The sequence below is a fragment of the Stigmatopora argus genome, chromosome 14, assembly GCF_051989625.1.
Source record: "Stigmatopora argus isolate UIUO_Sarg chromosome 14, RoL_Sarg_1.0, whole genome shotgun sequence".
Taxonomy (NCBI): domain Eukaryota; kingdom Metazoa; phylum Chordata; class Actinopteri; order Syngnathiformes; family Syngnathidae; genus Stigmatopora; species Stigmatopora argus.
In genome coordinates this window covers 6,923,406-6,936,884 of record NC_135400.1, presented here as the reverse complement: position 1 = coordinate 6,936,884, position 13,479 = coordinate 6,923,406, and the positions used below count along the sequence as shown (strand labels likewise).

Sequence of the window (13,479 nt, the reverse complement as noted above, 5' to 3'; positions counted from 1 at the left end):
CCTATTTTTTCAGGAAACACAAAAACTGAACCATTTGTTGAAAATATTTGATATTTTAAGGGGGTGAATATGTGAAACGTAGAAACCAATGCTATTTCACCTTCATAAATCTTATGTAGGTTGCGATGCCTCCTCCTGCCTTTATTTAAACATTTCACTGTCCTCCTCCATATCTACTTAAGTTATTTTTCTTTCCATATTTTTCAACATTATTGCCCACCAGTGAGCATTCATATTTGTGTGGACATTAGTTTCTCCACAAGCGCTCGCCATACAGAATTGTCTATGATGGATTGCATTACCAAGCGGCGTTGCTCTTTTGAAAATGTTGCCTCACATGACTGAAGCTCCTCACGTCGGAGTCACAGGAAAGGAGTGCAGGTTTTAACGAGGTGCGATGTTCCGATTGAGAAATGTGACTCCATGCAAGTGAGCAACATTCGAGAACAAGACCTTTGCAAGGACACGGCGATTTACGACCTGAGACATTTGCATTTGAATGTGTTGATCATTGTCAATCCTGGGAAAAACAGTTTTTGTTGTTTCAGGTCCAACAACTTTCTATCGGGGCGAGTGGTTAGCGAGTCGGCCTCACAGCTCTGGGGTCCTGGGTTCAAATCCAGGTCATGTCCATCTGTGTGGAGTTTGCATGGTCTCCGCGGGCCTGCGTGGGTTTGCTCCGGGTACTCCGGTTTCCTCCCACTTTCCAAAGACATGCATGGTAGGCTGATTGGACACTCTAAATTGCCCCTAGGTTTGAGTGAGTGTGAATGGTTGTTTGTCTCCTTGTGCCCTGCGATTGGCTGGCCACCAATTCAGGGTGTGTTCCGCCTCTGGCCCGGAGTCAGCAGGAATAGGCTCCAGCACCCCCCGTGACCCTAATGAGGATGAAGCGGTTCAGAAAATGAGATGAGAGAACTTTCTATTGATATTTTACATTTTTATATCTGAATAATTTGGCCTGTTTTGGCAATGCAGTTTGCACAGTAGATGACACCCAATTTGTTTTGATGTGTTTGTGTATTGGATGCTGTATGCCATTGTAGTAACACCAATGAGCCACAGGACGTCCCTTGATACGCCACTTGATACTTAGTAAATTAGCTTGCCCTGCTAACCCTATGTGAGTAATACATGCAAAAGAATATAGAATAGCAACATGTAATCCAACCAGAACACAGACAACGCCATTCGTTCAAATACCACTATTAATGTATTATCATTATTCATTCATTTTGAACCGCTTTAGCCTCACTAGGGTTGTGGGGGGTGATGGAGCCTATCCTAGCTGACTTTGGGCACGGGGCGAGGGACACCCTGAATTGGTGGCCAGCCAATCGCAGAGCATGAGGAGACAAACAACCATTCAGGCTCACATTCATACCTCAAGGCAATTTAGTGTCCAACCAGCCTACCAAGCATGTTTTTGGAATGTGGGAGGAAACCGGAGTACCCGGAGAAAACCCATGCAGGCCCGATTAGAACTATTATTATTTTTAATTATCATTATAGGGTGGCCCGGTGGATGAGTGGTTAGCGCGTCAGCCTCACAGCGGGAGACCTGGGTTCAAATCCAGGTCATGTCCACCTTTGTGGAGTTTCTTTGTTCTCCCTGGGCCTGTGTGGAATATTCTCTGGGTACTCCAGCACCCCCATGTCCCTAGTGAGGATAAAGTGGTTCAGAAAATGAGATTATTATTACTGATATTATTCATTCAATTTCTTCCTCGCTTATTCTTGTCAGGGTGCCGGAGCCTATCTCAGCTGATTTTTGGTGAAAGGTGAACTACACCCTCAACCAGGGGTGACCAAACCGGTCCTCGAGGGCCGCTGTGGGTGCAGGTTTTTGTTTCAACCGATCCAGCGCAAAATCATGCATAACACTTAAGAAAGTTGTCTCGAAATTCTCGAAAGCTTTTTAAGAAAGTTTTTTTGTTCATGTTTTATTTAAAAAGATGTAATATTCACATACAATGAAATATGAGAGAAACTGTAATGACTGCATTTTTCTTTATATTGCTACTACAATTATAATTGTGTGGAGGTAGCAACAACATAGTGTGGGTAAAAACAGGTGAGAAAAAAAATACCACAATTTTAGTGTCAATCAGCATAAAAATCGAACTCAACAAAATAAAAAATAAAAATCATGCGGCGTCCAATCATCCTTCTGCTGCAAATTGAGTTCCCTGGTAGATGTCCAATCCATTTCAAGTGAGAGGGTGGTCAGCCATCCCACTCCAAAAAAAGTATGATGGTTTTAGGAGCAAGTTGGCATTGTAATTTTGTCACAGTTGTTAAATAAAGATTGATATACTATTATTTTTTTCTTTTCTTTTTTTTACTTAAAGCTGAAGATTGCATGTTATGCAATTTAGAATTCACTTCAGGCCAATTTTACTGCATGAAATTTAAATTTGGGTGATAGTGACCTTCTGTGGTGTCAATTCTGTATTACAGGTCTTCTTGTAGTGAGGTGGAAAAATTTGTACCATGCTACATCTAGTGTTAGAATAAGTTAATTGCATTTATTTTAACGCTTTAACGCACACACCCGAAGACAAATTGTAGTCAAAAGAGTGTGTCTTTGCATTTTATAATAGGAAAGCAATTTTTGCATAGAAATGCTTCAATATTATTATTTTTAAAAGTTTGTTGGCGTTAATCGAGCAGCTTTTCTTGACTAGAAAGACCTTCTTTGAAACTCTGCAAGGCAAACACAATATTTCTTAAATTAGTGCATGGAAAAAGAAGACTAATGAAAGTGGAACTGCCATAAACGTCCAATCTATTGTGACTGGAAACGGTTGTCAATGGCAGCGAATGGTTTTTATATTGCCGCCGCATCAAATTTTACCTTTGACCTCCTCACTGCTCTTAGCCGACGTAGAAGAGAAGGTTTGTCTGTTTTCTTCATTAACGTAAATCTGCTTGCATTTGCTGTGTTGTTCTCTGAAGAATAAAGACAAAAAGTACAGTGTCACAGTTTATCGTCACATAATTCATGATTATCTGGAGTGGACAAAAAAACAGTTTATTACCACGGTTCTGTCCGGTAGTAATTCTAGTAGAAGGTAGGGTGGCAAATTTGACGTCTTCAGATGGTACTGTTATGTCCTGATAGGTTTCAGCATTCCCGTCCTTCGTTTTTTTCGGGGGTTTCTCTTTATCCTATCATTCAAGGGTATATAATCTTAAATGAACATAATCAGGTCATTCATTTCTATCCTTAAACTGCAGTTTTTTCATTAATAGTGTGCAAAAACAATCGTACCATTCGGGTATCCTTCAATTCCTCCCTTAGAGAAAACACTTCTTGTCTTAGCAAGTTTATGTCAGCCTCAAATGTTTGCAGACTTGACTTTGAGACAACAACAAAAACAGACAAATCGCCGCATGTTAAAAAGAAGAAAACAGAACAAATGCTTGACATAAATAATGATCTTCTTATCAGTATTATTTACCAATGATTCATTTTAATTACCATAAAACCTCTATTTGAACGTCACCTCTAATAAAACGACACTTTGAGGGAAGAATTGAAAAATAGAACGGCACCTTGGTGGGAAAATTGAAAAAAAATTAACGGCACCCTCTAATAGAACGGCACCTTGGTGGAAAAATTGAAAAAAAATTAACGGCACCCTCTAATTGAACGGCAACCTATATTGAACGGCAACCTCTAATTGAAAGGCACCCTCTAATTGAACAGCAACCTATAATTGAACGGCACCTTGGTGGAAATATTGAAAAAAATTGAACGGCACCCTCTAATTGAACGGCACCCTCTAATTGAACGGCACCCTCTAATTGAACGGCAACCTATAATTGAACAGCACCTTGGTGGAAGAATTGAAAAATAGAACGGCACCCTCTAATTGAACGGCACCTCTAATTGAACGGCACCTCTAATTGAACGGCACCTCTAATTGAACGGCACCTCTAATTGAACGCCACTACTGGGGAAAGTTTGAAAAATAGAGCGGCATGCCGTTGAAATAGAGGTTTTACGGTAATTATATTTGGATTATTACGCATATCTGCCAAACACTTAATGAAATAAATTAGTATAGACCTGCTCCGGTTTGCTCTGTTGGTTTTCTCTTCGGTTCCTGAAGGATTTTCTCTCAAAGTGCAGTTCTCGTCGTAGCTGAGAGTTCTCAAGGCATTTTTGATTGTCCGGAATTGACGAATCTTGAAGATTCTTATTCCGTAACTCAATTGCCTTTAGTTTCTCCGCCTCTAGTTTTTGCGTTCTTTCTTTATGACAATGCTCAATTCTCTCTTTCTTTTCAGGAAGTAGCCGGTCTGCACTGAAGTCTACGTTGTCCTCCTCGAGTCCACATGAGGTGCGATTAAAAACGTCCCGTTCGTCCTTTAACGAGGCATCCTGCTGTTTGCGCCAATCCCCAAGTTTCTCCCGTAGCGTTACGTTTCGCCGCTGCTCTCGTTCCAAATCCAAGTAGAGCCTGTCTGACAAATAAACCAGTTTTGCTCGTTCCTGCATCCATTTGAGATCTCCTACAGAGGCTGTTTCATAGATTTCCTCCACGCAAATCACCTCCTGACTGAGCTGACATACGAATTGAGCTCTTCTTTGCAGTCTGGTAATAAGTCCTTCTAACCAGGGTGGTCTTTCCTCGCTTTGAAGACTCTCTTCGTTCTCTCTCTCGGTTTGCGACGTGAAATCCGTAAGGCCGACGTCTACCAGGCCTTGACTTTTGTCGACTTTCTCCTGGATTTTAAAAGTAGCATAAATAAGCTCCGCTTCACTACAGGCTCTAACGATCAGTTCGTGGTCTTGGAAGCCCTCTAATGGGGTCTTTTTTAAGCTCAGTATTTGAGAGATGACATCTTTGTATGTGTTAACTATATTTGTACCATCTTCTTTTGGCATAAAAGATGCAAGTTGCTGATTTGGACTCTGTAAGGCTGCCAACATTTTTTCAACGACGATGAATTCTCGCATTATATATTCCCCAACGCTTAAATTGTCTTCTGAATGTGCCACGGAAGCGAGACCCCCATTTTCAGAAGCACTCAATGCATGGCTGAGGATGGCGTCCTCCATTTGGTAGGCGTGTTTTTGCTTCTCTGCGTCATTCTGTCCTTGCTGAAGACACGTCTCAACAGCTGATAGTCTCCTCTCAAAGTCGGTCAACTCAATCGCCGTACTAGTTTGCAGTTTCTCTCGACAGCTTCGTACCATGTTCTGCGCGAGCTGAAATCGACCAACCAGAAGCTGGCAAAAGTTTTCCGTCTCCCGAGCCCGTTCCGCTTGACTTTGGAGCAACAGATGAGGAGGCGGAGCTCCACTTGAGAAATCCTGATGTTCCTCCAATCGTTCTGTAATCTCCCTCAGTTTCTCCTCGGTTACGAACAGCTTGGTTTCAAGTAACTGAATGGCGGACGTGAACCGTTCCGGGTCGTCTCCTGAACTGACGATGTATTGATGAGACGGACCGAGCGAATGAGATCGGATTCGGGCGTGATGATTGCTGTTCTCGTCAGTCGGGCTGCCTGAGAACACGTCCTCGGATCTTCTGTCAATCGTTAGCTGAGGCTCCGCCGTTTCCCCCGAAGACCCCTCCTCGCCGCAAGAAGAAGCGCAGGTGCAAAGTCGGAGCATCTCGTTGAGTCGAGCTTCTGTCTCCTCCAGGCTGTTTCCCAAGACTTCCATCTTGAGCAAAACCTCATTCAGTTCTTGTTCTTTGGTGTGGAGGAGCCTCTGGAAGCCATCCCGTGTTTGCTGATTTTCGTCCTCCGTTTGCTGTGTCTTCTCCAGAACCTCCAGTAGTTCCTCTGAAATTGTCTCATGTGACTCTTTGAGTTCCTGGTAGCGGGTCTGTTCGGTTTTCAAGCCAGTTCGCAGCTTGCGGATTTCTTCTTGCGTCTCGCTCAATTGCTCCTGCAGTTTTTGACATCGTCGCTCGAGACGTTCTTTTTCATCTCGGTGCTCTTGGACAGCGGCTGTCGACGAAGCCAGGTCCTCCCGGAGTTGTTTTTGAGTCTCTTCACAATCCCTGCTCCACATGCGTAGCGTATCGAAGCTCTCCACTTGCTGCTCGGCTCGATCCAATCTCTGGCGAAGTTCCCGCGAGCGTTGTTCGGACCGCGCCAAGCCGGCCGACAAACTTTTTCGCTCTCGGTCCTGACTGGCTTGAAGGAGCGCCAAGTGCTTCTGTAGGAGAACTTCTTTTTGAGCTTGCGCATCCTCGTTTGCGCAGAGTTGCGCGGAAGCCTCCTGGAGAGCGTTTCTTAGAACCTGGACTTCCTCCTTCTTGGCATTCGATTCCTCCCGCGTTTGCAGTAGGCGCAGCTCCGACTCCCTCCATTTTTCTTCGCCCGCGTTCAGTTGGGTCTTCAAGGAGGCGGAGGAGCGTTCCCATTCCACTCGCTGCTCGTGGAACCATTTGCGTTCTTGCTCCAGATGCGCCTGAGCAAGCGCGGTGGCGTCCCCCGTCACGAGCATTTGCGCCTGTTGAGCTAACAGGTCCACTCTCTGACGTAACTCGTTTTCCCGGGCTTCCTCGTGTGTCCTCTTTTGGGTTTCCAGTTCCACGCGAAGCTCCCGGTTCATCTTTTGGAGGCGGCGCAGTGTCGAAAGGGGCTCCGATGTCGGGTTAGAACTCAACAGAAGGTCATTCTATAATAATTAGAAAAGAAAAATGCGTTAGAAAATGTTGAATGTAATGAACGTAACTGTGAAGTTGATTGATGGAGAACCTTTTCACTTAAATGACTCTCCCTCTCTTGTTGGAGTTCATCTTGGAGTTTTCTGTTTAACTGTTGAAGCCGAGATAATTCCGTTTGGGTTTGCTCCAACTGTAGATGGAAAGAAGGACAAATAAATGAATGAATGAATGAAAGAATGAATAAATAAATAAATAAGCAAGTAAATAAATCAATAAAAAGATGAATAAAATCGAACTTATATGATTGAAGTTTGTTTTGTGTGTTTTGTTACTAAATGTACTGCTACATAAAATTAGTTTTACCCATCGAAATGAACTGAAATGCTATTAATTGTTAAAATCTATAAGTGACAGATGTTCTTAAACTTCTGAACACATCTCATTAATTTTATTAGCTCCAAAATGCCACCAGTTGACATCAGTAAATTGACTAAATTCTCACCATTGCATATTTTGTGACCTTTTAATGAATTGTACATGAAAAAAATGAGTTAATGTTGTCATTCTCCATGCTCTTTGTGTAGTGTCCCCTTAAAAACCCACTCGTATACTCAGCTGTCTAACCTCTTTGAAAGAATCACAAGGATGACGTTCTTGATCAGAACTATCCTCATTTGACTGCATCGCACGTGATGGCGAATATGGTGAATCTTCTCCTTGAAAAGTCATACAAACAATTACACAAAATCAGAAGTAGTCAAATAACAAAAAAATCGGACATAAAAACAAGTCCGCCACTTCCATATTATAAAAAATTGCAATTGAAATGAATACAAATCGTAAGAGAAAATACGGACTACATTTCCAAAAAGATCGTTGACGTCAATGTTTGAATACCTTTGCCTTCGTCCACCTGCTGTGTCGGATTGGGAGGAGATGAAGAATCAGTCCAGGGTGAGGAGGTGGGCGACAGACTGGGGGATGATACAGAGCTCACGTCAGCAGGTGTTTCTTCCATCTTTTGCTGCAGTTTGATCACTTTGTTTGATTTCTCGCAGTCTTCAGCAACTTCTCGACATGTGTCCACTTTGGAATCATCCCCACTGTTTAGTTTCGATTGGGAGCTGCGAGGAACATTTGCAAAAGGGTTTTTGATGGAAAACGAGGAGGAATTGGGCATTTTAGTGGTGCAAATTTATTTATACCTTACAAGTTCTGGCATCACATTTTTCGTAGTCGTCGCCTGTGGGAACCCTCCATCTTTATCCTATAGAAAGATGAAAACCAGTATTTATATACTTGTACTTATTAGACACAGTAGTTATTACTAACACATAAAGCTAATTTCATATTTACTTACTAATTTATTGTTTTAAAAATGTCATGAATAAATGAACGTTTTCACGGTAAATGCACAAAACCGGGTGACCCACAAAAAATAGACCAGAAATTTCAATTTCTTTTATTCATTTTATTTATTATATGTATTATGTATGTATTGTTGTACATATGTATGTATGTATTATTATATGTATATATTTGTATAGCACGCTCATAAGGACTCATAAGGAAGTGGGAGAGCGGAGGGTGCTGAGCAGGATGATGTCCATCATGGACAGCACCTCCCACCCCCTGCATGAGTCTGTGGAGTCCCTCCGAAGCTCCTTTAGCAATAGACTGCGGCACCCTCATTGCAGGAAGGAGCGCTTCCGCAGATCCTTCCTCCCATCAGCTGTCAGGCTCTTTAACAAAAAAATGGCTGGGTGTTAAGACCTACCGTATGCATGCATGTACATTTATGTGTATGTATGTATGTATATATGTCCTAAGCAACACGCTTATTTAATTATATATTTATTCATGTATTTATTTCTTGACCTACTTATTACCTATCTATTACCTATCTATTTATGTCTAAAATGCCTTTCCTATTCCTGCATCCTCACCCTCTTGCCACTGGAACAACGAAATTTCCCGAATACGGGATGAATAAAGTTATCCAATCCAATCCAATCCAACTAAGGGCAATTTAGAGTGTTCAACTTGCCGACTATAACCGGAGAAAATCGACGCAGGCCTAGAGAGAACATGCAAACTCCACACCGGTCAAAACCCACCAATAAATGAACCCTCGAAATCAGAACTGCTCCACCGGACAGCCATTTATATTACGTAAGTATATTACAGTACTTTTATTAACATATTGAGGTGAAGGTTACCTTGTTCCTAACTTTGTCACCATGTTGATGACGTGCAGTACTGGAAACCTCAGAGGAGGACGATTCAAGGGTCTCGGGGGAGCTGCTCATCGCCTTCCTTTCATCATTATCGCCACGACACCACCCTTTGTTACTCCTTCCGAGATGCAAAAAATATGAATTCAGCCAATCACAGGGCACACGGAGACAAAATACCATTCACGCTCACACTAATACCTAGGGGCAATTTAGAGTGTCCAATCAGCCTACCATGCATGTTTTTGGAATGTGGGAGGAAACTGGAGTACCCGGAGAAAACCCACGTAGGCCCAGGGAGAACATGCAAACTCCACACAAGTGGACCGACCTGGATTTGAACCCAGGTTCCCCACTGTGAGGCCGACACGCTAACCACTCAGCCGCTGGGCCGCCCAACATGGAACTCAATGCAAAACATAAATTGACTAAAAACAACTAACCTGACTGGCTCCTTAGAGTTGGACAACTTCTTACTAAAGAGTTTTTTACTCCCAGAAGATATTTCTCTCTTGACTTGAGCATTTTCATCCTTATCACATTCTGTGGAAGAGAAATTCCTTTTTTTTGTTGCGTGCCTTTATTCATTACAAGCAGGCGGGCCTGACTTCGCCGGGCCCGCCTGCTTGTTTTGAACCAATTGTGGTTTCAAACTGTTGTGTTATCCAAGAAATTTTCTGTTTGTCCTCAATTTTACACATAAAATCTTTACATCATGAAAATATCCGTATGAGCGTCTTCTGATAAGCTAAATAAAGATTCAAATGAATGTCAGGTGCGCTGTGTCTTGATATATTAAACAAATGTAATCAATGTACTGATAAATAATGGACAAAACTTAATAAATAAACAAACACGCAAAATCAGAACAGATAAATACAGTTTGCCCTGTTGTTTTGTGACCAATTGTTGCGCTATTAAAGAAATTCTCTTTTGAAAAATGGGTGTTTAACAAATAAAAGATTGAGTTTACACACATAGAGAAGGTGAAGAAATAACATTCGTCTATTAGGATCTGACAGCCGTTTCAAAAAATTTCAACTCTCTACGTAGTACGGTTTGGGCAAACGTAGCGAGAGAATCTTAACATACACACACACACACCCATAAATCCCGCTTTATAAGGATTGTAGACAAACCTTCCCTTGGAGATCTCTGGTCAAGCCTGTTAAGAGAGCGACAGCTTCTCATAAATGGAGCCGTAGTGAGGGAAGAGGTGTGTAGGGACGAAAAGCTCCGACTGCTACAAAGCTTCGGAGCAGTTCGGGATAAACGTGACGACAGCCTGGGAACCCAAAGACCCTCGCGACTTTGGTGGCTGATCCTTTTCAAAGTGGCATCATCTTTAGCATCTCCGTTGCTGATGCTGTTCCTCCTAGCGCCATTTAGCGTAGCTTTCTCTGCAATGCCGTCAGCATGTTTGCTTCGACTAGATATGTGAACTGGTATTGATGATGTCTCCTTTGAAAGAGACAGAGATAGAAAATAGAAACACACCTCAAATATTCCTTGTTTCATTTTTTTGATGAAGGAAAGTGACATAAAATCAACGAATACAATAACTGAAAACCAAAAAGTTGTGGCTCTTTTGCACTAATATAATAAAACTCATTGGATTTACAGTCAGATACTGGCAGGTATAGTATCCAAAATTATAGGCTTAAATATACACGGAAACTAGAAAATTTTTATTGTGAAATTAACAACACACTACAATAAAAAAGAATGGTATTTTATGTATAATTATAAATAATACACAACAGTTTGACCTCAAATTACTGTAAAAAGTACATATTTTTTAATTTTGTCACTGAAAAAAAACTCAGTTCGTACTTGGATGCTGAAAATTGGGTTAGAATTTCTAATTCAGATTTAACTGACGCCAGTAATTATAACTCAATGAATTAAAAAAAAATCAATCAGACATACCAAATTTTGCTATTTTTTGCTTTGAATTTTGACACAAAACTGACACCTGTAATTTTAAAGTCACTGAATAAAAAAGTCAATCAGACAAACCAAATTTTGCTAGTTTTTGCAGCTGAATTTTGACACAAAAAAATCATTTTAAACTTCGATGCTGAAAATTGGGTTAGAAATTCTAATTCAGCCTTAACTGACAACTGTAATTTAAAAGTCATAGAAAAGTCCTTCAGACACACCAACTTTTGCTGTTTTTTCCAGCTGAATTGTGACAATGCAAGAAAAATTCAGTTCGAACTTAGCTACTGAAAACAAATTGGGTTAGAAAATCTAACTCAGATTTAACTGACGCCTATAATTTCAAAATCCCTGAATAAAAAAGTCCACCAGACATACCACATTTTGCTAATAGTACCAAGAAACAACCATCCAGTACTGACTTAAAATTCCATTGAGATTGCGTCTTTGTTGTTGTTTTGAAGATTAATTTATAAAAATTTCAGAGATTGTGCATTCCAATTTAGATTCTTTGACTGGTTCAATCCAGTAACCAACATTGCAAACTGCTAAATCCCAACAGGATCTCTTAATTTGCTTAAATGCCATCTGACTGACTCCGCAACACCCAAACACACACACACACACACACACACACACATTGACTCTGAAAAGCTATAGTCAGTCTATCAACTGCCTGCCTGCAGACTCTCAATTACTGCGGTAATCAGGTCTGGTCCACCTGACCTACAAAAAAAAGTCTTAATTCTAAGTTTAAATTGAGTTCATAGCTTTGTAATGTTTAAGAGTGATGATTTCTTAAGTCTGACTACAGAGCTGCTATGTGTATTATACTAGTGTAGCATAGTATATAGTTAATTACAGTTAGAATCAATAGTTAATTTAAAGTCTTACAATAAAACATAGCAGAATAACTTACCTTTCCTCCTTTTTTTGCTGTAGCTTTAGGAATTTTAGTGTTAACCAGGACCTCAGGCCACCTTATATTCACACAAAGTCAGGAAAAATAGTCAAAGTTGTCACCCTTTTAATAAATAGCTAAGGAAAAACAATGTGAACAAAACTCAATCATAATTGCTTTTTTTCCCGTTTAAATATAGTAAACTCTATGTATATACTATTAAGAAGAAAAAAAATGTGATGCCATATTTCTTCTTACCTTGGAGCCTTTGACATCATTTTCACCAACGTGAAGAAAGTGTGGAATAAAGTGGAAAGACAACTATTTTCATCAGAGTGAAAAAATTCTGGAAGCCTAAAATAAATGTTTTATTTTTACAAGCATGGCGTCAGGCTAAATTAAGTATTAATCCAACCAGAAAAAAAGATGTGTTACCGCTCACAAAATGAGTGAACAAATCACAAACAGTAATGAAGAACAGTGTTACACATGCGTAATCCGTGTTCGAGTTGACAAACTCCATTAGTTTTGAAGGAACAGGGTTAAAAGATTAACAGGATTACTGCCACTTCTTTGAAATGCTCCAAATGTCCCAAAAAGTCTGAAACTGTCAATTAAAAGGGTTTTCATACATTCATTTTCTATAGTTCTTGTCCTCATCTGATTTTTTTTAATATTGGTCTGCTGCCTAAATCTAGTTCTTCCAATTTGGATGTGGATAGTTGTCACATGAACCTCCCCTAATTATTAAAATTGTCATACCATTTTAACCTTTCAAATGAATTACTAGTAGCCAAACATCAAAATATTGAAGATAAAGTGTTTAAGGTTCTTTACTAGCTATTTTATTTGTTATTGGGTTATTCTGGTTATGATTAAAAACACTATGTTGATAATATGCAATATTGTTAATGTGTTCTTTTCTTTATTTGTTTTGCAATGTTGCATGTTCATTCATTCATTTTCTGAACCGCTTTATCCTCTTTAGGGTCACGGGGGTGCTGGAGCCTAGCCCAGCTGCCTTCGAATTGGTGGCCAGCCAATCGGAGGGAACAAGGAGACAAACAACCATTCACGCTGACATTCATACCTAGGGGCAATTTAGAGTGTCCAATCAGCCTACCGTGTATGTTTTTGGAATGTGGGAGAAAACCGGAGTACCCGGAGAAAACCCACGCAAGCCCAGGGAGAACATGCAAACTTCACACAGGTGGACCGACCTGGATTTGAGCCCTCCTTTTTTTACCATATTAGTATTTTGATATGTATTTTGAATCATTGACTGACATTGACGACGATAGAGCTAATCGTCCAATCGCTGCCAGCCACCCAGTCAGACTTAAATGGACATGTATTCCCGTCAATTGCAGTAAAACATGATCACTTTATCGGTTTGATGTCCTTCTCTGTCAATGGCAGTGAAAGAGTTAATTATCTTTCAAATATTTATATAATGATTTTATTTTGACATCCAGGATTTAAATCTAATTCTGAAACTCATCAGTGACAACCAACCCCAAAATGGAAATGATTGTCAGAAAGTGTCAGGTGGTCTTTGATTGGTCAAAAATCCAAGAGTTATGGATGTGGGTTTTATTGTGATATCTATTTATTTATATATATATTTATTATATATATATATATATATATATATATATATATATATATATATATAGATATATATATATATATATATATATAAATATATATATATATATATATATATATATATATATATATATATATATATATATAGATATATTATATA

The 13,479-nt window shown here is 40.0% G+C and overlaps 1 protein-coding gene and 1 long non-coding RNA gene across 2 annotated transcripts; both read right to left on the bottom strand.

Moving 5' to 3' along the window:
- Positions 1 to 2,180: 2,180 nt before the first annotated feature.
- Positions 2,181 to 3,188, bottom strand: LOC144089172 (uncharacterized). The gene is made up of 3 exons (XR_013305026.1): positions 3,042 to 3,188; positions 2,858 to 2,952; positions 2,181 to 2,706 (listed from the first exon to the last, which is right to left on the bottom strand). It is a non-coding gene; the product is annotated as an uncharacterized LOC144089172 (long non-coding RNA).
- A 41-nt stretch (positions 3,189 to 3,229) lies between these two features.
- LOC144088234 (uncharacterized) lies at positions 3,230 to 12,161 on the bottom strand. The gene is made up of 11 exons (XM_077618557.1): positions 11,970 to 12,161; positions 11,730 to 11,790; positions 10,009 to 10,330; positions 9,313 to 9,412; positions 8,855 to 8,990; positions 7,841 to 7,902; positions 7,533 to 7,609; positions 7,260 to 7,351; positions 6,727 to 6,825; positions 4,076 to 6,646; positions 3,230 to 3,361 (listed from the first exon to the last, which is right to left on the bottom strand). Exons 1-11 carry the CDS (start codon positions 11,987 to 11,989, stop codon positions 3,230 to 3,232), a joined length of 3,672 nt encoding a protein of 1,223 aa, XP_077474683.1. The 5' UTR covers positions 11,990 to 12,161.
- Between the last annotated feature and the right edge of the window lie 1,318 nt (positions 12,162 to 13,479).

What these genes read in the sequence shown, in the direction of transcription:
- LOC144088234 (XM_077618557.1), bottom strand. Translation starts at nt 11,989, where the DNA reads ATGATGTCAAAGGCTCCAAG. An exon ending in AGAGTCATTTAAGTGAAAAG is followed by an intron (nt 6,647 to 6,726) that starts GTTCTCCATCAA and finishes TAATTATTATAG; the next exon opens with AATGACCTTCTGTTGAGTTC. An exon ending in AACAGAGCAAACCGGAGCAG is followed by an intron (nt 3,362 to 4,075) that starts GTCTATACTAAT and finishes GTTGTCTCAAAG; the next exon opens with TCAAGTCTGCAAACATTTGA.